This window comes from Miscanthus floridulus, unplaced genomic scaffold (assembly GCF_019320115.1).
Source record: "Miscanthus floridulus cultivar M001 unplaced genomic scaffold, ASM1932011v1 fs_469_1_2, whole genome shotgun sequence".
Classification (NCBI taxonomy): domain Eukaryota; kingdom Viridiplantae; phylum Streptophyta; class Magnoliopsida; order Poales; family Poaceae; genus Miscanthus; species Miscanthus floridulus.
The window spans coordinates 4235-27924 of NW_027096791.1; the positions used below are offsets into that span (position 1 = coordinate 4235).

The following is a 23690-nucleotide window of genomic DNA, read 5'->3' on the forward strand; positions in this document are numbered from 1 at the left end:
GTGGCCGGGCCATTGAGCGTGGCAACTGGGGGAGGTCAGGAGGTTCCACCTCTAGGCTCCTCATCCTTTCCCACCGCCGCCACCACCTCCACCGATGACTCCCACAGCGATAATGGCGGAGCTGTTGGTTGCTCGCCAGGAGTCAGCTGCTACTCATTAGGAAACAGCTTGTGCCATGGACATTATGGCACAGGCTATCGCGGGCCTCGCCCACGGAGGCCACGGGGGTCACAGTGGGAACGAGGGTGGTGCCCGTCGTCCTGAGGGACCATCCTCCTACCAAGACTTCCTCAAGACTCACCCACCCACCTTCACACCCATCTGATGAGCCTTTGGAGGTGGAGCACTGGCTTCATACTATGGAATAGAAGTTTTGGCTCCTCGGAGTGGCCGACGAGCAGAAGGTGCGCTTTGAAGCGCAATAGCTTTTGGGGGCCATAGGTGCTTGGTGGGACACCTTCTAGGCCATGGAGTAGCCAGATCATCCAACAACCTAGCAGGAATTCACTACTGCTTTCCGAGAGTTCTTCATCCCTGCTGGTGTCATCAACCAGAAGGTGACCGAGTTCCTAGAGCTACGCCAGGGGAATAGGACAGTGATGGAACATGTGAACAAGTTTAATCACTTCGCTCAGTATGCTGGCAGTCAGGTGGGAACTGATGACAGGAAGAGAGAATGCTTCTTTCGTGGTCTAGCTCCCCTCCTTCAGAAAAGCTCTACACGGTGAACTATCAGACCTTTGGGGCTCTGATGAACACCACCATTGCTATTGAGGGTTTTTAGCGGGAGTCTTAGGCTGATTGGAAGAGGAAGCGGGTGATAGCTAGGTCCTCTAGCCACCCTCACACATAGAAGATACAGGTTGTCCGACGGGGCCCTATCAACCATCCGGTGGGCCTTTGTTCTGGCAACCCCTAGCAGACTTCGCAAGCTTCCTCTACACAGTACCGCGCACCTCCACAGCAGGTGCAGCCTTAGCAGTCTCTAGGACAGTAGGTCCCACCTCGTTAGGGGTTTAGGAACAAGCTAGGTGCTTGTTTCAAGTGTGGCAAAGATAGCCACTATGCCTGGGCCTGCCCCCAGAACCAACCAGCTCAGTCAGCTCAACCGTCCGTAAATTCTAGGCTTGTCAAGAGGACCATCATCAAGAAGAAAGTGCCCAGCAGATCCGGCCAGGTGCACTTCACAGATGCTGTGCAGGTGTTGCAGCAGGAGCCGAGGATGGCTGGTATGTTTACCATCGACTCCCATCTAGCTTTGGTGTTGTTCGATTCTGGTGCATCATATTCCTTTTTGAGCATGGGGTTTGTAAAGCAGCACAACTTATCACTTATGGCTATACCGTATGCGTATAAGATCCGTACTGCGGGTTCACAATTGTTCATCAATACCTACATGGATACAATAAGTTTGGTATTAGCCACCCACACTTACCGCCTACAATTCATGGTCATGCCTGGGCAAGGCATTGATGCTATTCTTGGAATAAACTGGTTGCGGGTGTATGGGGTAGTATTGGATATGCAGACGAGAAGTGTGGGGTTACGGCTTCCTTCTTCTGAGGATAGGATGTCTCTTATTGTACCCTCAAAACTAGTCTTACCTATTCCTGCCCATGCTGAAGCTGCTCCTGATCTTACCTCCATTCCTAGTAGTATGTGAGTTCCCGGATGTTTTCCCTAAAGATCTTCCTAGGTTGCCACCAGGACCAGTGAGGTAGAATTCTCCATTGAGCTAGAGCCCGGTACTGCTCCTATCTCTAGACGCCCATACCACATGGCTCTAAGAGAACTAGTAGAAATGAAGAAGCAACTAGAAGAGTTGATAGGACAAAGGTTTCATCCGTCCTGAGTTCTTCACCATGGGTTGCCCAGCCATTTTTGTGAAGAAGAAGGATGGTACCTTGCAGATGTGTGTGGATTACCACCCCCTTAATACAGTAACAATTAAGAACAAGTATCCCTTACCCCACATAGATACCTTGTTTGACCAATTAGCTAGTGCTAAGGTGTTCTCAAAGATTGATCTCCGATCAAGCTATCATCAGATCAAGATCAGGCCACATGATATAACAAAGACAATCTTTCTCTACTAGGTATGGGCTTGTATGAATACCTAGTGATGTCGTTTGGTCTCACCAATGCTCCTGCCTTCTTCATGTACCTGATGAATTCAGTTTTCATGCCGGAGCTGGATAAGTTTGTGGTGATTTTTCATTGATGACATCCTGATCTATTCCAAGGATGATGAAGAGCATGCCCTGACACCTCCAGATAGTACTGACTTGACTAAGGGAGCACAACTGTATGCTAAATTCATCAAGTGTGAGTTTTGGTTAGATCGAGTGCAGTTTTTGGGGCATGTGTTGACACCTGAAGGCGTTTCTGTAGATCCCAGCAAGGTGCAAGATGTATTGGGTTAGGAAGTCTCCCAAGTCTATGCATCAGATTCATCAGTTCCTAGGTCTAGCTAGGGTACTATCGGCATTTTCATTCCTGATTTCTCCTAAGATAGCCTAGCCCATGACCAAGCTGCTCTAGAAAGAAGCTAAATTTGATTGGGGTCCTAGCTTGTGAAGAAGCTTTTCAATCTCTAAGACTTTTTTTGACCACATGCTCCTGTGTTGGCTCAACCTAGATATTGATAGGCCCTTTGATGTATACTGTGATGCCTCGAAAACTAGGTTGGGGTGTGTGCTTTATGCAAGATGGGCGTGTGATAGCTTATGCTTCGCGCCAACTAAAGAAGCATGAGGTGAATTACCCCACTCATGACTTAGAGCTGGCCGCTGTGGTCCATGCTCTAAAGATTTAGGAGGCACTATCTATTGGGCAACAAAGTACATATTTTCACTGATCACAAGAGCCTCAAGTATATTTTTACTCAGTCTGAGTTGAACATGAGGCAAAGGAGATGGTTAGAGTTTATAAAGGATTATAATTTGGAAGTCCATTATCACCCAGGAAAGGCCAATGTTGTAGCAGATGCCTTGAGTCCATAAGTCACATTCAGATTGAGGAAATACCTTTGTCTCAACCACACAGAGGTGCTAGCTCATATTGCATTGACCTTAGAATTGCTGGAGCAGATTATTTCAGGAACAGAAGGAAGACCCCGAAGAGATTCCTCACATCAGAAAATTGATGGCCGAAGGTCATGTCCCTCACTTTAGCATTGATGAGCAAGGGGTCAGTGAGATACAAGGATAGACTGGTGGTTCCATCCAATGAAGAGCTAAAAGAAAAATTTTGAATGAAGCTCACCATTCTAAACTGTCTATTCATCTAGTAGTAACAAGATGTATCACGATCTACGTCACTTGTACTGGTGGTCCAACATGAAGCAGGACATCACCTGGTATGTCAGTCGAATGTGACACTGTGTGGTAGAGTTAAGGCAGATCATCTACGTACCCCTAGGATATTTGCAGCCCTTGCCCATTCCTGTTTGGAAGTGGGAAGATATCTCTATGGATTTCATTGTGGGTTTACCCCGCACAACCAAGGGTTATAACTCTATTTGGGTCATTGTGGATCACCTCACTAAGTCCGCTCACTTCCTCCCAGTAAATTCTAAATACTCTACCAGACAGTATGCCGAGTTGTACCTAGATCGGATTGTGACTCTACATGGAGTTCCACTGACTATCATTTCTGATAGGGGATTAGTTTTTATCTCTTGCTTCTAGGAACAACTCCAGGAGTGTCTTGGGACAAGTCTCCTCCGTAGCTCAGCTTATCACCTCTAGACTAACAGCCAAACCGAGAGGGTAAATCAAGTGCTTGAAGATATGTTGAGAGCCTATGCCATTTCTTTCCCTAAGAAGTGGGAGGCCTGCTTGAAGCTAGCAGAATTCTCTTACAATAATAGCTACCAAGAAAGCATTCGCATGGCACCCTTTGAGGCTCTATATGGAAGGAAGTGTAGGATGCCACTCAACTGGGTCGAAGTGGGCGATCGTGGATACTTTGGGAGCAAGTCATTCTTATTCGGAGTCATTTGAAGGTAGCTCAGAGTCGGCAGAAAGCATATGCCGACAAGTGAAGAAGGCCTTTGGAATTTGAAGTTGGGGATTATGTGTACCTCAAGGTGTCTCCTATGAGGGGAGTGCATCGGTTGGGTATCCATGGTAAGCTAGCTCCCCGGTATGTGGGCCCATACAGAATCTTGAAATGGTGTAACCCAGTTGCTTACCGTCTACAACTTCCTAGATATTCTCTCTGCAGTACATGATGTGTTCCATGTATCACAACTGAAGAAATGTTTACGGGTTCCCTGAGGAAGCAGGTGGAAATTGAAGGACTTCCTCTCCAGCCAGACTTGACTTATGTGGAGCACTCTGTAAAAATCCTAGATGAGAAAGAAAGAGTCACCCTGAAATAGTATGGTAAAGTTCTACAAAGTGCAATGGCAAAACCATTATGAGGATGAAGCCACCTAGGAGCAGAAGAGTTACTTGTTGGAGCATTATCCCCATCTCCTCTCTGGCACTGGTAGTTAGTGCGGTGTCAAAATGTATTCCCTGTCTCTTTCTCACACTAGGCACACGAAATCTTGGGTCGAGATTTTGTTTTAGGGGGTAGATTTGTAACACCCTCGGTGTTACATTGTAATGTTCTTGCTAAACATCGCATGAGCATCATATTTATGTGCATCTGTGTATAACACGAATTATAAATCAATGTTAGACACTTGAAACATTTTTGCAAAACATGAAACAATGATATGCGTCGTGTCACTTGATTGAATTTTGTCGAACAAAAATGTATAGAGCATTTTGCGAACTGGTGATGAAGCATGTGCAGTCGAGGACAAGGATAACTCGCTAGTACATCCCATAGGCCGGATTTGGGATTCGACTGCGAAATCGTTCGAATCGACGTCCGTTCTGCGTAAGTTTTAAAAAGGTCGACGAAGCCATCTTTGGCAACAATTGTAGAGCGATCGGCTTAGGAGGTGGTACGATATCTGGACTCTGATCGACTAGCCCAACATACCCTCTTGTGTATCGAATAGTTGGTTTGGCCTTTGGAGCATCGTGTACAAGCTTTCTAGTTGCTTTAAACAGCGTGCACGACACATGACTGAGCTCTAGGCGCGGTCACCACTGGCCTTGGCACCGCTGCTGGCTTGCCAGCACACTGCCATGCTAGCCTAGTCCCACTGCCACGCCACCTATGCCCCACCACCACGCCTGTGCACGCGCGCGGCCTTACGCTGCGTGCCTAGGCCATCTGCCACCGCGTGCCGACCGTCTGCCACCGCACGCCGACCGTCTGCCATGCGCACTGACTGCGGCCACTGTCGTTGCTGGCTCGCCCTAACACGCGCGCGCCGCTGCGCTGGCCGTATCCATGCTGCCACCATTGAGGCACCCGCGCGCTAGGTCTTGGCGCGGCTGCCTTGTCCGCCTGCTGGCACTTGTTGGCGCGCGCGGGTCATAGCACCGTGGCTGACGCACTGCGCCCAGGCCGTCGACCATGCTCTGTCGTGCCATGCCCTTCCCTGCTTTGGCCGGAGGCGTGCTGGGTCCCGTGCTACACGCCGCCAGCAGCCACGTACGGCACTGCTTCGTTGACTCACCTAGGCTGCTCACGCGAAGGACGACAATCTGCTCCCCCATCACCTCTGCGTCACTCGCACTATGTCGTTCTTGTCTAGCGCTGCCCGCTGTGACATCGTGCCATGCCTCATCGGCTTGCAGCTACGGCCGTGCGGTCAGTCACTCGGGGCACGTCCCACTGTCCCCCATCGTGGCGCGTGCTTGTATGTTGCATTGACGTCCACAACCAGACCAAGCCAAGCCATGCTAGGACCTCCCCTGTCTTCGTGGCCACCGGGACGACTCTTTCAAATTCGTTGTGGTAGCAGTGCCCTATTACAATTGGCTTCGTCCTTGACTCCGCTAGGTAGCCTGTAGTCCTACTGACCCCACATCGTTGCCTATAGCTCCGTCCTAGGCTTCAATTTTGAAACGCCGTGCCTTTGAGTCCATAAGACCGAGACGGCCTGCGCCGTCGGCTATCCTCGCAACCAAGGCACACCGTGGCAATTTAGTGCACCACCAGCCCCGCCTTACCCTCCCAAGCATCCTACGCACCTCGGTCATAGTGTTGCAGCAGTCCAACCTTCCCTAACGCGGCCGTGTCATCGCCGTGCGCTGCTGCGGCGTCGGTGCGCACGTGGCTAGCTTGGTTCGGGTCGTCTCCGGCCGTACCATCAACACAAAGGTATCCGTGGGTAGTCCCTTGAGCTCTCTAGCTTAGTTGCTTGCTCCGTCTTCGCTAACACTCATGGGAATGTGCCCGCCATCGTAGGGAAGGGACCACCGCCAGGGAGGGGGCTTGACATAGAGTCCCTGTTCACCGAGGAGCGTCCAGTCACTGCGCTTTGTCCCTAAGGTAATCATCGGCCCCTTAGTTAGGTAGTAGAGGCTCGGGTGATGCCGGCATGACCGCCTGGTGCCCGCGCCATCGCGCCAGTGCGCGCACGGGTGCCGAGGGACTTCGCCGCGGTAAAGAAGGAGAAAGAGGAGGGTGCAGCTGTAAAACCATAGACTGGTGGAATAGTGTCCTAGAGCTCGCTGTGAATACATAGTACTTCGGGGGTGTCCGTGCATAATTGCCATCGCGCACGGGTCTTCCCTCGTCGCAGGGCTGTTGGCTGGCTAGGCCGCGCGCACGCGTGGGCCGCACTGCGCTGGCGTGCGCATCGCATCGTGGCGGCCCGAGCCAGCGCGAGTTGGGCCGAGGGGTGGGATTCTATTTCCTTAAATTCCAGTAAATTAGAAATGTTTATTTATTTTAGTTATGAATTGAGTCCAAGTTTGGATTGGGACCTGGACACCCAGGATAGGAGAGGGATGTGTTAGTCCTGCTTGTGCCTAGGGGTACAAGCGGGGCGTGTATTTCGGGGCATCTAGCTGGGCACATTGGTTCACGAATCGCCGCCGAGTCGGTACGACTTGTCTTAACTCTAGCATCATAGTAAGAACTAAAAGTTAAAAGGAGAAGACATGGAACTGATTGCTCAACTCTTGCTTGAAAGTAGAACAGGTGCTTATATAGACTAGCTAGATGATAATTTAAAACGGCTTATAATAAGACATAAATAAGGACTCACTATTAGCGTTGTTTTCTGCTAAAGAAAACCAGCAAACCATAAAGCCTATCATATTCCTTAGAGTCTGAGAAATTATTCTCAATAGTCGGATAAGTCTTGCGAGTACATTGTGTACTTAGGGATTTATTTACCCCTATTGCAGGTGATGCTTGAAGAGTAACTCTGTGTGGAGGATCCTTCTAGTGGGCTCAGACGGAATCCTCGCCCTTATCGCTAGTTGTTATTTTTTAAAATTCCGCTATTATTATTCCTGCACTCCTGGTATTTGGTATTGTAATAATGTACTTTTTAAGAAACTCGGATGTATGAAATGAACTGGTATTGTAACTCGTTCTCATTATTGGATCCTTAGGAAAAATGTGGATCTTTTGGGTTCTCCCTCGAGGTATGCCCGACAGGACACCACTCGCTATAGCCTTGCTTTCGAGGTGCTTAGTGTCTGATGGAAGACGAGCGCCTCCGTAAGTATGCTATTTCGGGACGGTTCTGCCACATTAGTTAAGCTTGTGTAGCTCACTAGTTACCTTTTTGCTTGTGTAGCATAGAAGTGGCTCCCTTGCGTGGCTAATTTGGTTTGTGTAACCTTGTTAGTCATATTGCTTAGTTTGTGTAAGCTAAGTATTTGCGCTCTCTAATTTGGCATTGATTGCCTTGTTATTGAGCATTTCTTGTGAGCTTTAGGTGGCTTTGTGCTTTTGCTTACTAGCATGTAGTAGGAGCTCTCTTTTTGCTTAAAGTACTAGTGGCATAGGTTTGTGTGACCTTTCTTCTAGAATTGGTTAGGTGAGCTCTAGCTAGCTCGGCACCTTTGTTGCTTAATTAGTATCTTTAGAAGGTGCTAGAAAACATAAATAGAGGGGTGTAGTCTTGGCTAGACCAATAGTATTAATTCCGCACTTGTTTCATTTAGCCGAACGCGATTAATTTTAGAAAGGACTATTTATCCCCCCTCTAGTCCGCCATCTCGACCTTACAACAGGGTTTATACTGGTTCAGGCAACTGTGCCCTACGTCCAGTTTGAGTCGATCGGTGACTTTATTCCTGAGCCCAAGGTGCTCGAAGTTTGCAGTGGGCTTACAAACGAGAAGGAGAAAGATGGGGAGTACAAGAGGTCCGGTCGGGCTCCAGTCGAAAGGGCCGAGAGCGACAGGAGCTCCGCTATGAGCTAAGTGTTCAAGCATGCGCTTGAGGTTCGAACCTGGCGGTTCTGTGGTTGTGAACTAGTGAACTTGATCGATATAATGAATCTGGAATCACTTGAATGTTGAGAGAGAGTGCATCCCCCTTTTATAGATGAAGGAGATGGCCTTACAAGTGAGAGGGAGATATTATGTATACTTCTAAGCCTTGTTGCCCACGCCGGCGGATACAGGATGATGGATAGGCGGCCCACAACACTTGTTAGATGTCGGATGCACTGTGGGAGGCTGCGTCGTTTTGTTCGAATATGGCAGATATCGGTACATGATATACTGTCGATGCCCAGAGGCATGTGAGAAGTTTTACCATGTTCACTCGGTACGGTAAATGCCGGCACCCACAACACTGTCGATGCACAGAGGCATGTGGGGGGAGACTTACCGTATGAGAGTTAATGGCGCCCACAATACTGTAGGGAAAATATCGATGCCTACAACTTGTTTGTGCCAGGGAGGTTGCATAGTACTGTTTTCTATAGGTGTACAGGGTACGGTCCCTGGTATCAGTGGTTTGACTTGTGCGCCTTTGCCTTGCTTTCTCCGTTCGTTCCTTGGTCCTTTCCGAGCGGGGCATCTCCGGTCGGTTGGTCCCAGTCGGCTCTGGTTGCGCCAGTCGGAAGAAGAGTAGTGAGTAGGGTTTTGGCGTACCCCGGCCGGAGACTGTGGGGTCGGAGTCGGAAGTATTGCTTTGGTCAGGCCTTCGGTCGGAGAGGCCGTTCCGGAGGCGGGACTGGAGACCGAAGTGAGCGCTCCGGTCGGAGAGGTGTACTGGAGTCAGAAAACGAGCGCCGCTCCTCCTCGGCCAGACCTTCCGATCGGTGATTGGATCGTCCTACTGGCCTGTTGTTCAGATACTTAGGTCGGCCCATGAGTTGAGCATTTGTCTGCTTGGGCCGAGCCTTTGTTGAGAAGCCGGTCCTCGAGAGACCCTGGGTTTATGAACCCGACACAAATATTATTAGTATTTTCTATAAACTAGTCAAACTTAAAAATGTTTAACAAAGACAGAGGGAGGATAGACTAACCAAGCTACGAAATGAACAAATAGGTGAGAGAGATATGTCGCTTAGATATGCGCATCAGATTTATTCACAAACTTCTACCACTTGTCGCTACTAAAACTACTTATTCGTATAGAAAAGTACGGGTCAATGAGCTAGTATCTCATGAGTAGTTCATTTAGTGATTGAGATTCTACACATAGATGTGGCGGAACACGCCCATGAACATTGTCAAGGTTATTTTCGAAGTTTCAGATTAACAACATGCATAAAAGAAATAGCACACCGTCGCACGCGATGCCTATCTATGCCTATATATATACTAGCAGCCCTAGCGACTTCCCGGTTGACCCAACCACACGTTAGTTATCCAAAACACACACACACACACACACACACACACACACACACACGTTGCAAGTTGTTACACCGGGACAAACTAACACCAACGAAGCACTTCATTGTAATGGTAGGCAGATCGAATTCGAATCCACGCGCCGCATTTTCTAACCCCGACGGCCGTATCTATATCTAGCTACATGAACAAAAAATAAGGCCGTCAGGGTCGCCGCGCGAATCAAATCAAATCGGCTGAATTCAATGGATCCTTTCTAAATCAAATCAATGAAGCACGGCCCCAATTGGTATATAGAGTCAAGAGATGTGCATGAGCGTACGTGCACCTGTATATAGTATTTTCAAAACTCTTATGAGTATATCGCAATTTGTTACCGTCCAACAATACAACTTTAATGTCTTTTCATATTTTCCCCTATGGCTAAGACAGTGTGAGACTGTCCAACATGGCTCTCGCTCTCGCTCTCGCCCAGCGTCTATAATGGAGGTGCACCCCCTAATTGGGTCTCCTTAATTTTATTCAGCGTAAATTTCAATTAAGGAGATTCGATCTGACTGATGATGCAACGACAATGCCATATGTGAGACCAAGAAGAAAAATAGATTATAGGTGGCCCTAACACGCTGTTATACCACAGGTTAACATCCAGGCAAAGCTGGAGCTCTTGGTATTGGAAGAGTGTTTTAAATCATTATTTAAAAATTTGACCAATTTCATATAAAAGGAGTAGTAGTACTAATATCTATGGCAATAAAAACTATAATATGAAAATATATTTCATATTGTATCTAACTATGCTAATTTTGTATTATAATTATTAGTCTTTTTATGTAAAATTTGGTCAAATTTAAAAAGTTTGATTCGGAACAACTCATAAGTTGGTTTATTAGGGGATGGATGGAGTAATAACTGAGAGTAATATAGATGGTCAACTTTGTGTGTGGAGAACATGGTTTCCGATTTTGCTATTCAAAATTTTTTGGTCACCCCGAAATTATTGAAATTCACAAGTAGCATGATTTATTTCGCGCAAAAAATAGCATGATTTATGACTCCACATTCATTGAGTAAAAGATTATAAAAACATAAACAATAGAAAATATGAGTCTAGAGCTATATATCAACAACAAAACACATACATTACTGTAAACTCTGCCGAGTTTTGAACCATAGTGGAGAGTTATAAAAATTGTGAGTTTTTTTTTGTGAGTATAAGTATAACCAATCGAGTTGCAGCCATGCAACGGTCTTCTTTTTTTGTCCATTATTTCTTAAAAAGGTAGCTAAGGGCAACCAGCCTGAAGTCGATTTTTATTGCCGCATAATCTTTCTGGCGATCCGGGAAAGAAAAGGGACGGAAATGATGAGACGGGAAAAAAAGAAGCTTGGAGAGAGGAAGAAAAGAACCCGAAGAAGGTTGAGTGGGGAGCGTGGTGTGGAGAGATTCCCCGACAGCAAAATCTAGAGCGAAAAGCAATTCCCGTGCCCCGCGAGCCACCGCTCCCGTGGGACCCACTGCGCGCGCGAGTGGGGCCCACCGCGCCCCTCCTCGTCTTCCCTTCTTCTTGCCGCTCTTCAGACAGAGTTGGTCTCCCTCTCTCTTCCCGCTCTCCTCCTCCATCAGTCATCACACACGCCTGCGGCCTGCCTGAGTCCTGACACCATACTACCTCCCCCTCCGCGGCCCTGTCCTGCGAGCCGTCAGAGGATTGACTCCTCGCTCCTCGTCTTCCTCACCCCCCTTCTCTCTCTCTCTTCCTTCCTCCTGGACCAGCTGGCCACCTGTGGCGTCACGCTTTATAAGAGCACGCGGCCGGCAACCCTCTTCCTTGTGCCATCCTTGCCACGAGTAGAAGCCTTTTGCTGCCGCTGCCGCTGCCGCCGCGCCGGTTGGAGAGAAAGAGCAGAGGGACACTGAAACAGAGGAGCCGAGGGGAGTGACGAGTGACGAGACGAGACGAGCGAGAGGCCGGCCGAGATCGATGGAAGCAGGAGCAGCAGGAGTGGAGGTGGAGGAGGGCGTGCTGAGGGTGCTGCTGGTGGACGACTCCCCCGTCGACCGCCGGGTGGCGCAGCTGCTCCTCAGCAGCAACTCCTGCGCCGGCTCATTCCACGGTCAGCCGCCACCCCTAACTCTGAGCTCGCACCCACCTGCTCCCGATTCCTTCCTTATCCTTTGATTCGTTGGTTTGCGTCGCTCGCACTGCGAGCTCGAATGCTTCCTCTTTCTCAGCTCTGAAAGCACTATTATGCGTGCGTGCATTTGCAAAGTTGATCTGCCTCTGGTTTTCATCTCCTGTCATGGCCCTCAGTTCGTTCGTGTCAGCACTTCTGCTATGTTTTAGACTAGAGTCGATTCTGAACAGCTCGTGTAATGTTTCATCCAGTCATCGCCGTCGACAGCGCGAAGAAGGCGATGGAGTTCCTCGGCCTCAAGGACGGCGGCGGCAAGGTAACAACAGCCGAGCCACCTGCCTCCCTCGATGCTCACTCATTTCAGTTTCAGAGACCATCGGTGCCCGGCCGGCATCCCATCCTTCCCGTGCCGGGCACTCCAGTTGCCAGTTGGAGTTTCGCAGCGAGAGGGAGATCCAGTGCATGGGCTCCTGCGCCACCTGTCGGCCAGCGCAGCGCCCCCGGCCGCGCCGTACCGTACGGCCCACGCGTCTGCGCATGCGCGCGTGACGACGGCTTCTGTTCTCCGCCCCTCTTTAGGTCGCCGCTTTTCATGGCGGTAAAGCAAAAGAAAAAAACTGTCCGTCTTCCGGCCACAGGCTCACTCACTGCTGCGTCCACAAAGCTGCCTGCCTCTTATTTAGTGCTAATGCTCATAGAATGCTTATGACAGTGTTACAGCCGCATTAGAGGCAGCGGCGTGGTCTCGCCATGTCCTGTAAAAGCTCAGCACGGGATGGAGACTGGACAGTAGTGTGTAGTAGGGAACTAGGGACAGTAGGGTGCCTGCACTCTGCGGTACAGACTCCAACGGAATCCTGTTCCTCCCTCCGTCGCTGCCTTTCTTTGAGGCCTCCTTTACCTTAAATCTTTAAATTTCAGTGCCTCTAACAGTCCAACTCTTCCCGTGCTTAAAAGAATGCAATTCTGGTAGTATCTTAAGTTTGACCAATTATAGATAAAAAATATTCATATTTATGATACCAAATAAGTATTATCAGATTAATTACGAAATGTAGTCTTATAATAAATTAATTTAAAGCTATAAATATGAATATTATTTACTAAAAGCTCGGTCGTGAACCACTTTTTGTGGCACGAAACCTATAGTTACATTTTTTTTAGGACGAAGGCCTTATTAAAATGTTGCGCTAATTAAACTTGTGATGACGCTTCGCAGGAGCAGGCCATCGACATGGTGCTCACTGACTACTGCATGCCTGAGATGACCGGCTACGACCTCCTCAAGGCCATCAAGGTGCTGCTGCTGCAAGATCAGTCAGTCGATGCAGCATTTCTGGGAATGTGTTCGCTTCGTTTCTGCATTTCTGTATGTGTCTCAGTCTCACACGCTGCAAATTACTGCTAAACTTCGCAGGCACTGAACCCTCTGAAGCCGATCCCGGTCATCGTCATGTCGTCAGAAGACGAGCCCCAGAGGATCAGCCGGTGAGACAGGCAACCTAGTACCTCCTTTGCTTTCCTCTTTGCAGCACCCTTTCTTTTTCCCCTGCAGAGTTGATTATTGTTCCGTTAAATAGGAGTACAAAAGAGAGAGAGAGAGAGAGAGAGAGAGAGAGAGTAGTAAAAGCTCTAGTAGCTTTGGTCCCCCCCCCCCCCCCCCCCCCCCCCTCTGAATGCCTGGCTGATACAGTGGCAGACGGGGTTAAAAGCCCTGGCCTTACGAAGCTCGCCGTCCGTAATGTGTCACGGTGCATCACTGCCTCGGTCTCAGTGCATCACTGCCCCGTCCGTAATGTGGGAACTAAACGCGCCCTCACTCGGCCCGTGACTGACTGACTGTACTGAAGGAGTAGCCAGTCAGCCGGTCCTCTCCTGTACCGGCATTTCTCCAAGGACTAGCGGGGCGGCAGCAGTGCGAGACAAAGATCACGCGTCTCTGCTCGCGCATTCATGCGGAATCTTAGACCATCCATCCATGCATTTCATTGTGCGATGGCACTGCTGCTAGTAGCATCATCCGATTCTGCAGGCGAGGCGATCATGGATGTGGTACTAACGACTTTTTGCTGCTTGCTCGGAGCAGATGCCTGAACGCCGGCGCCGAGGACTTCATCGTGAAGCCCCTGCAGAGCAAGGACGTGCAGCGCCTCCGGAACTGCTCCACCGCCGCCGCGAGGCCCACCAAGGGCGGCGCCGCGCCGTGTGAGGCCGCCGCCGTGGCCAAGCGGAATAACAAGCCGCCGCTGGTGCTGCCGCCTTCCGCCGCCGCCACGTCGCCGTCGGGACGGCGAGCGAACCTCGCCGGAGTCGCCATGGTACGTTCCCTACGTCCGCGCCGGCTGCCTGCCACTCCTCGAACTCGGACGAGGCGGGGACGGTTAAATTAATTTCCTCATCTCTCTGTCTGATCGTGTCTGTCTCTGTTCCTTCTCTGCTAGGTGCTGCACTCGTCGAGCGTGGAGCTCTCGCAGTACCTGCCGCTCCTGCTCAAGCTCGTCGTGCTGGCGTACGCCATCCTGTGCCTGGGCGAGCTCCTGCACAGATGGTCGTCGGGTGGCCGCTGCTCGCTCTCCCTCTGGTGCGCCTGAGCAGCAAAGCCAGCAACGCTGCAGCGCAGCGCAGTGTGCAACAGTGCAAGTCCTGGGCACCAACAGGAGACCGATGATGCAAATGCAGAGCTCTTCTGCTGCTGCACCAAGCAAAGCACTGTCATTTTCAGGCTCCAACAGCCGTGGAGATTTAGCTAGTCGTTAATTAATTTAGGTAGAAGAAGATTGTCTGCTTTCAGATTCTAACCGGGGTTTCGATCGATGAGTGTCGGCCACGTACGTACGCTTGCTAGCTTCTCGGTGGCTTTCGTCTGTTGATTTGAGGGAGACGTCGTAGGAAGGAGGAGGAAGAACGAACCCCTTGTATCCTTGTATAGAATGAATTCAGAATGCAACGCATGATCCGATCGAGCAAAGTACCTGGCGTCCTTTTCGGCCTGGATCCGGGGCTGATATGCTGATGCGACGGCGGAGGAGTCTTTTTCACGCCTGTTTCGTCCTGCGTAGGGTGATGGCAACTGCTCACCTGTTCTTGCAGTTCAGATCATCAGATCCGATCCGATTGCCATGGGAAAGACGACAACGCAGGTTGACTTAGCATCAGATCCTTCTGATGGTTAAAGGTATAAATAAATGCGTTCTTCCCAACTCGACGATTGTGATGTTTATTAGTACTCATCAGTCTCTGTGACCTTGAGCTGTGCAATTTCATCCAGCCAGATGAACGCATTTGTGGCAGCAGAGATTCATGCTACGATGCTAGAGTAGGATGTGTTTGATTTCAGATGTAAAAAAATTCAGACACTGTACGGGTGTGAGTGAGGTTCCTAGAGTTGGTTCAGCCTGTTCAGCTCGCTGGCTGGATCGTGAATTATTTACTGCTGGCTGGTTTGACTGATTTGGTGTAAGAGAAAAATACCGTTTCAGCTTATAATCCACGATCGTCTCCGATCATTTACGACCAGTCGATTGTTTACGACCTGCCGAACAGGCACGTCAGTTCCTTGTGGTTGTGCAGTCATATTCCTGCTGCTACTGCTATATAAAAGGTTCTACTGCTACGATACAGTATGCAAAGCAGCGAGTCCCTTTTCAGTCTTCTACACGTCAACGTCTTGCGGAGATGCAAATCTTTCAATATTTCTTCCTCGTATGGACCAGAATCATGCAGGAGCAAGACTTCAATGCCATGTCTAACCTGATATTTAAAAAGAAAGAAAGCTACTTTCTCTAATCAGCAAATATAAGTTCACCTATCGTCCTAGTCAAACTCTTCAAACTTTGATTAGCAATATCTAAAAAACATGATTTTAAATGAAAATAATTATATGATATCAAAATATTCTTCAAAAGAATCTAGGTCAATCTGTATAAATATAGAAAATAGATTTCGTATGTGGACCGACAAACATTGAGTAGCATTAGCTCCGAAAAGTAAGACCGATGAAAGGCGATAGTAAATCCTCTGTGGTGATAGTGCTGTACACAAGATGACAAGAGCACTCAATCTGCACAGCAGAGACGCATTAGCCATCATAAGTTCATAACGTAGTACTATCAGAACAAGATTCACATTGGGCGCCCTTTTCACATTTAACGATGCCAGATGTAGCGTTTACTTCAACCGGCAATGATTTCTGAACCGATATAGTGCATTATTTTACGCCTGCCGGTTCAAACATTTCTAATGTAGTTTATCCTAGTTTTGTGGCTTCGGTTTTAATGTACTATAGCAATTTTAAAAGACTTTTTAAACATTTATTTCTTTTTAATATTCTGAGCCTAATAGCGTGGTACTACAGAATTTATTTAGGATACTAACGTATCATGATTAAATGACAGTTGTAGATATTTATGTATTTTTCTATAAATTTAGTTAAAGTCAGAAGTTTTGACAAAACAAAACGACTTCCATTTAAGAACTTACTATAAAGCAAGTGCGGTACAGAATCAGAACGCTGTGCACAATCCGAGGATATCTGACGAACTTTTGGGCTTGGATCTTGTATGATATGCTGATGCGACGTTGCGCCTTTCTTTTCCTGCATATCCTCTTGGGTGATGCGAACTGCTCACCTGTTTCCTAGGCATGTTTATTCCCAAAAATTTTTGTGCAGTACCCATCACATCAAATTTTACGGCATATACATGGAGTATTAAATGTAGACGAAAAAAAACTAATTGCACAGTTGAGTGAGAAATAGCGAGACGAAACTTTCGAACATAATTAATCCATAATTAGACACTAATTGTCAAATACAAACGGAAATGCTACAGTAGCCAAAACCCCAAATTTTTTTTACATCTAAACGCGCCCTAATTCAGATGATCCTTCTGATGGGAAAGATCTCATTAGAAAAGAGCGCAATCTGCACGAAGCATCAGATCCTTCTGTTGGGTAAAGTAGAAACAGGTATAGCCTATAGCTCCCAACTCAACGGCTAGGTTTATGTAAGGCTGGTGTAATAGCGCCCATAAAGCATTTCTGAATTCTGACACACAGATGCATAATATCGCATAATGTTTGGGTTTAGATGTTGACCTTTCGAGCCAATGGTTTTAGATTTACATGTTAAATATTTACATTCCTAGCAGTGTACAGATGTGGGATTCGTAATTTGGTATGCCTAATGGGATTACCCATATTCCTGTTGCTACATTAAAGATGCTAATTCTATAAAACAGTATGCAAAGTGTAAGTCACTTTTGTGTTCTACAGGTCGACGCCTTGTTGAGCTGCAAACTCTTTCAGTATGTCTTCCTTGTATGGACCCGAATCATGAAGGACCTTAATAGCACGCTTAACCTGATATTATTAACACCAAGAATATTAGTTGGGAGCGCCAGGAAAAGGAAGAAAGGTATGGAAACTGTGCATCATAGTAAACTGCATTTCCTTAAGGATTTTAAGAAAAAGAAGAGTCTGATATAAAATAAATGCCACACTGGTAATGTCAGCAATTACTCACCACTGGGAGGAAAAATAGAATTTCTCAACAATAAGCTAGAAAAAGGTAAAATAAGATATCATGCCTTATGCGTTAAGATGTGGTATTAACAAACTATTGCGAAAGTCAATGCATGTTTACTAAGATGTCCTAATCTTAGTCACACACAGGAAAATAATGAAACAAAAACAGGACAAGTTTCAGATTTAAGGGTGCCAGATGTGGTACTCAATCTAGGGTGAGTTTGGCATTGGATGTGGATGGCAAAACTACACTGATTAACTACAGATACTATGCACTCAGATGAAAGAGTTGTATATGTGCCCACAAAAGATTATTTTCAGCACACATAGAAGTGAGTAGAACAAAGGCAACAAGGTTGATATCACATAGTTTTGGCGAGAAACTGTTTCAAAATATCGACACGAAAATACCTGAGCTGTCTCATGTGTAAGAAAATTTCCAATAGCTGCCGCAAAACCAGGATTTGAAAAGTAGTGGCAGCTGTAAGTTGTCACTGGGAGGTAACCACGCTGGATCTTGTGCTCTCCCTGAGCACCTGCCTCCACCTTACTCAAGTTTAACTCTATGGCTGCTTCAATCGCCTGGACAATATCACTATTCTATAAAACCATATAATGACATTGTTCCAAACATATGATTCTGAACATGAGCAAATTACCTGATAATAGCAAGCTTCAAAATGCAAATTGGGAAAGTAAGCATCTGGCAGGCATCCCCATAACCGGCCAAACAGTGTATCACCTCCAATAAGGTTAAGAGCTCCAGCAATAACTTTATCATCTTTTTCAGCAACAATAAGCATCACATTCTCCCCCATCTTTTCTCCCAAGAGGTGAAAGAAATCCCTTGTCAAGTATGGTCTGCCCCAACTGCAGTGAAAAGTAAGCTATGAGTGCTTTCTCTGGATCATTGGGTCGCCACGGAACTCATTTAATTGAACAGACTCGGATTTTGAAAACAGAAGACATAGGATGGGACAGAAAAGACCTATGGAAGCATCCCTACTATTCCTTGCTTTCTTTGATTAAGTTTAGTTCTCAATACACAATTAAATATTAATCCTTTCAAAAAATCATACATGTTTAACAGCGGGTGCGGATAAAAAAAACCTAGACCAACCTAGGGGAAACTATGTGACATTGTAAATAAGAAGAAATGGACACTGGAATTCAAGTCGAAGAGTGAGTCAACAAGAATGGTGCTGCATCATGATAAGTATGAATGCCGGCAGAAGATGAACAACCATTTCAAGAACATGGGAATGGGATAATGTTAGGTATAAAATAAAAAAATACAAGGTAAGAAGAATGCGAAACCAAACTGATTATCAGTTGTGTTACGGTAGAATTTATAGAAGGCGTCCCAGTGGCTGCTCTGCAATGTGAATGGAAACAATTATAAGTAAGCTGTCCAGAAAGCAACAAAGCTAATGAGATATTGGTGAAGAATGTGATAATGTAAAAGAAGTGACTGAAGAGTACGATTAAAGAACTATCTCTCCCTTATAATTACCTTTATTTCATCTCCACGAAGTCGCTTCATTTGCAAATTTTGAGCAGGAATCTGGGAAGTTTCCAAAAATGATTATCCTCAATTGACAGGCACATTTGAATCAATTAAGCCAAAAGAAGGTAAACCTTTTTACGTTCTTGTCTGATATTCTTCCGTTTAGGCTGCTTCAAATCCATCAGAAACTCATCAAAACTGAAAAAACATGGTGAACAAAGAATATCAGCAAACATTGAGAAATCACAATAAACTAGCCAACTAACATGTAATCTCACAAAGTTTAGCACAGAATCAACAAGGCAGTAATTCCACAAAAAATCCACTGTTTTAAAGCGATGGTCCACATGCTATGCTTTATCTGAAATGTGTCCTCTTAGCTAGTTAGCTACAATTATCTGGTCAAGATAACTACTTTTTTTGGCACTAATAAAGGAAGAAGTTAGCCAAAATAGGTATAAGACCTCATGGCCCACAGAGAAAGTTTAACCAGAATGCTACAACAAGCTAATTAACCACTATTTACAGATAAATTACTACAGCAAATGATAGAGAGTATATCAACAACCAAGTGTCATATTTTTAACAAACATGAGATGTTGTGGGAAAAGAACAGAAAAATGCCTTGAGTTAACAGTATACGAGGGAAATAGTAGCTGCGCCCAAACTGTGAGCTTGTTTGCACTTCTAGTCCACCAAGATTTTCTTAAAACTAGATGTCCCACCCAAGTATTGAAACCCCCAAGTTGCAGTATAATATGGTTACAACTTCGAAGTCCCAACTTCAAGCATTGAACCATCCAGAAGGAAATGCTATTAATATCATAATGTGTTAGCACCTCTTGTAATTCCGATTTCTCCAGTGATATTGCAACCCAATTCTTTGTAACAACCCACTATCCTTCAATTTGCTGAATTCACCTTGAGACGGAAAAGTGATATGTAATGATGACACGTTCATCTGAAATGCAGCAGAAACCAACATATATTAACTTGGTTCAATACATCCGAAGGTAGTCTTTTAAGAACTATACAGAGGTAGTTGATAAATAAACAAAGCAACCCAAAAAGGTTGTCACTACTTCACATATACATGAGTCTACATCAATAATTAGTAATGTGACATCCGTCCCAGTTTTAATTAGGCCCATGTGTGTGCTAATGCAAGTTTGTAGGGGGTTTAGTCCCGCCTTGCTTGTTGAGGGTGGGTTAGACTAACATATAATGTTTCTAGAGTCCATGCCATCAACCCCGGGTTAACCCTTTTATGTGAAGCGAAGAAAGCTTCAGTAGGTTGGTGGGAGTGTGAGCGCTCAGAGTGAATCTGAGCTGTTTGGACTTTGGGGTGTTACAAGTTAACACCATAAAGATAACGAAACATGAGTTGTAAAGAGAGACAGGATTTTAAACTTTTATTACTTCAGCATTGACTCATCGCCGGCACACATTAAGTAAAGATCAAGCCCTGATTTAGCAACTTTGTAGCTGCAAGCAGACAACCCAGTTCTTCTATTTAAATGAAACAGACTTGGTGCCCTTTGGTATACATTGTAAATGTCATGAAAACGAGAATGGAAAAAGACAAATGACTCAAGAATGAAGAAATGGTGAATTCTATATGATATCAGAATGCCATATGAAGTAGAGCAGATAAAAGGTGGAAACAATGAACAGTAGCACATAGATGCTGTAAATATAGAATGTTTGCTATAATTCTTAGGCATTCTTAGTAGACACTACTTTAAACAAATATTTGCAAGAATGCTAACCCAGATACCTTGGTAGTCAGGCTCATCAAACCTTTGACTAGTGCATCAAAAACTTGATCACGGTATGATGTATTTCGAAGTAATATTCTTTGACCCGTTACTGGAGTAAAAGGCACGCAAGACTGGAGCTTTGGATAGTATTCAAGGCCATAGTTGTAGTAAGCTTCTGCCCATGATTGATCAAACACAAACTCTCCTCTAGAATGGCTGCAAGTTCACAATGTTGTCGCTCAACCAATGAACAAGATGAAAGGAGCACATAGTACATGGCAAGTAGGAAAACAGTAGATGATATTCTGTTAATGATGTTAAACCTTTTAAGGTAAAGAGGAACAACACCTATAACATGTCCGTTCTCGTCCCGTGCAACAACATGGAAAGGTAACCAGCCAGTTTCCTGAAATCAGCCGAAGAGACCAAGGTCCCAAGGAAGACAATAAGATAACAGTGTGTATATCCATGCATATTGGTACTGAATAAAAGTTAGAGCTAATCTTTGTTCAATCTACGGGAGTAATTTTCACAAAGAAAGCAACTGTACAATTAAGAATCACAAAAAAAAAAAGAATCACAATCATGATGGGTCAGGCTAAGCACATAGAAAAAGGAACTCATTGGTCATAGGTAATTCATAATTTGTGATGTCTCAATATGCTAGTGGTATTGCAGACAAATCTTGTTTGTAGTTCTGTTGTCAATTAAACACAGCAAATTTATTGTCAAAATCAATGTTTTCAACATTACACAGGCTTATAATGGAGCTTGAGCACTTAACGGTTAAAACTAGTGTTCACCTAAACGCTAAACGTTATACAGTCGGTCACCTATCATTCAGCCATTATTCGGGCTAAATGACCAATTAAACGGTTAAACAGGCTAAAAGTCTGTGTAGGCAGTAGTTGAGCAGTGATTAAAACTGAAATGTCTTTGTATGATCTGATGAGAATACATGGTGATTTATGTGTTTACCTTTACCGCAGAACCTGATTCTTCTAAGCTTGAGAGGAATGCATAAGTAAGGAAAGGGTTAAAGTTTTGAGGATCATCTGGATCACACGCACAGGCATCCCAATCCGCAGCAGGAATGTCCATGATAGAAGAAGCAACAGAAATAGACACCTCACGTGGTTTCGTACCTACCTGAAACAAACGAGCGATTAAGGAAATCATGAATTAGGTGCATAGGTCCTGGAAAAGGAGTTCACTCAAGAAACACAAAACACCTCTGAGGCTGACCCTGCGAGCGTATATGATTCAGCAGGAGGGATCGGTTGACGTGTTGTCATGTCTCCCTTAGGCCACCCAAAAAGTGCATTGACCTTTAATCGTGGCGCCAAGCTTCGGAAGCCAACTTTTGAAGGTGGATGTCCCTGCAAATGAACGTCGCCAGAGTGAACAAACTTAGTTTTGAGAACAAAAATTTGTAGCAGGATGAACAAACATTATACAGAACAGAATATAGGTAAACAAAGGAAGCTAAACAGATGCCAGAATGGGCATAAACCATATGGCCACTTTAGACCAAACTTATTCTGGAACAGCCCAGGCAGTTGCGGCGTTGAATAATGTTACATGTGCAAAAGACTCAGACAAGCAACTTGTAGTGTCCGATATATCCATTTCTCTCCTGCTTAATGAAGCACTCGAACAAACCATCAATACGGGCCATACCATTATCGAACAGAATCAGTATATGTTATACGTGGAAATCATGATTTCTGCGTGTGGCATATATTATATATATACTGACAATCCAAACCCTCAATCCGGCCCTTCAGTACAAAACCATCATCCAAACAATTGTGCACATCAGCCTTCTGCCTCCAAATCTAACACTCACACTCACTCAAGTAGTACTGTTTCGTGTCAGTCAGAACCAGATAATCCATGGCTAAACGGGTTCCGCTCATTCCCTCCCAGAAGAATTAAGAATATGGCAGCTTCGGAACGAGGTGCGGCGTTGAAACCCTACGGTTCTCAGGAGCTCACACTAACCGCACCGCTGGGCGTGGATTCCACCAGCGGAATTACACTACATCCGGGGGGAGGGGGGGAGCACTCACGCGGCGGCAGTGGCGAGGGCCGGAGGCAAGGAAGGTGGAGGGAGGGTGCCGCGTCACCGCCGCCGGCGAGGCCATCGCTTGGTCGCGCGCCTCAGGCTCGCTCCGCTCCGGGCGCCGAGGTGCGAGGAGACGCGCGAGCTTCGGGAGAGGGAGGCGCGATGCTGACGCCGGGTCCCGCGAGCCAACTACGCGATGCGTGGTGTGGGTGTGGCTTCTTCGCGCAGCAGGCTGCTGCAGGCCACTTGGCTCCACGAACTGCTCTGCGCTTGCGAACCACAAGACTACACGAAAACGAAAGCGCGCACACGGGCAGAGGGGCCACATCGCCAGAGGGTCAGGGAGGGCCGGAGGGGCCCACATCGCCACGAACTACTCTGCTGCTTGCCAAGTTGCCCATTAGCTCGATTTCCTTCTTTTAAGTTCTTTTTTTTTCTGTTTTAGGATGTGGCCATTAGCTCAAAAGCTCAGACAACTGACCTCGAGCTCAAGATCTAAGGGCCTGTTTGGCAGGACTGAAAAATACTGTTCCGGCTGATTGTTGTGAGAGAAAAATACTATTCTGACAGAACGTGAACAGTGATTTCGTGGGTGACAGATCCAGCCAGCCGAACGGCCTCTAAGACATCATAAGTTGATTTCTGTTCACAATTGACAGGGCTCGAGGAATGCCATGCTTGACAGCAAAATGCTTGGAGCTTGGAGGGCAAATGAAATGCCAGTAAATCACAAAGCCTCTGCAACCACGTATGTCGGCAAAGCAATGGTTTACATCGAAGAAGATACGAAGTAGACCAATGACTTATCAGTTGTGACGAGTGCTTTTTACCAGCAGAGCCTCTAGAGGAATCACACAGTTAAAAAGACTGGTTATTAGCAATGGCAACCCAATTCTGCAGATAGCATTGCATGTCATTGCCGTACACTAGCACAATTACGGTCACTACAATCACAACATTGCATGTCAAGTGGGAACGAAGTTACTGTTCAAGGAGGTTAAATAACATCACATA

At 46.3% G+C, this 23690-nt stretch overlaps 2 protein-coding genes across 4 annotated transcripts; one reads left to right on the forward strand and one right to left on the reverse strand.

The window, feature by feature from the left end:
• The first annotated feature begins 11270 nt into the window (after positions 1 to 11270).
• On the forward strand, positions 11271 to 15307 carry LOC136531869 (two-component response regulator ORR1-like). Its single transcript, XM_066524528.1, has 6 exons — positions 11271 to 11797; positions 12070 to 12134; positions 13038 to 13115; positions 13236 to 13306; positions 13905 to 14136; positions 14260 to 15307. The coding sequence occupies exons 1-6, from the start codon at positions 11665 to 11667 to the stop codon at positions 14407 to 14409; spliced, it is 729 nt and encodes a 242-aa protein (XP_066380625.1). The 5' UTR covers positions 11271 to 11664; the 3' UTR covers positions 14410 to 15307.
• A 1574-nt stretch (positions 15308 to 16881) lies between these two features.
• Positions 16882 to 22941, reverse strand: LOC136531868 (uncharacterized). 3 transcript variants are annotated; one of them, XM_066524525.1, is made up of 12 exons: positions 22681 to 22941; positions 21841 to 21987; positions 21587 to 21757; positions 20932 to 21014; positions 20626 to 20824; positions 19688 to 19809; positions 18980 to 19046; positions 18855 to 18905; positions 18664 to 18716; positions 18001 to 18211; positions 17753 to 17923; positions 16882 to 17176 (listed from the first exon to the last, which is right to left on the reverse strand). In XM_066524525.1, the coding sequence occupies exons 1-12, from the start codon at positions 22753 to 22755 to the stop codon at positions 17084 to 17086; spliced, it is 1443 nt and encodes a 480-aa protein (XP_066380622.1). In that variant the 5' UTR covers positions 22756 to 22941; the 3' UTR covers positions 16882 to 17083. The 3 variants fall into 3 exon arrangements, with proteins under 3 accessions (XP_066380622.1, XP_066380623.1, XP_066380624.1); XM_066524526.1 differs by having other exon boundaries at positions 21854 to 21987; positions 22681 to 22940; XM_066524527.1 differs by having other exon boundaries at positions 21587 to 21753; positions 22681 to 22940.
• Between the last annotated feature and the right edge of the window lie 749 nt (positions 22942 to 23690).

Bases quoted from the DNA above. Each gene is read 5' to 3' on its own strand.
- LOC136531869 (XM_066524528.1), top strand. From the start codon at position 11,665: ATGGAAGCAGGAGCAGCAGGAGTGGAGGTGGAGGAGGGCGTGCTGAGG. The intron at 11,798-12,069 runs GTCAGCCGCCAC...TGTTTCATCCAG, and splicing joins CTGCGCCGGCTCATTCCACG to TCATCGCCGTCGACAGCGCG. The intron at 12,135-13,037 runs GTAACAACAGCC...GACGCTTCGCAG, and splicing joins TCAAGGACGGCGGCGGCAAG to GAGCAGGCCATCGACATGGT.
- LOC136531868 (XM_066524525.1), bottom strand. From the start codon at position 22,755: ATGGCCTCGCCGGCGGCGGTGACGCGGCACCCTCCCTCCACCTTCCTT. The intron at 21,988-22,680 runs GTGAGTGCTCCC...GTTCATTTGCAG, and splicing joins GCCCTCGCCACTGCCGCCGC to GGACATCCACCTTCAAAAGT. The intron at 21,015-21,586 runs GTAAACACATAA...GGCTGATTTCAG, and splicing joins AATCAGGTTCTGCGGTAAAG to GAAACTGGCTGGTTACCTTT.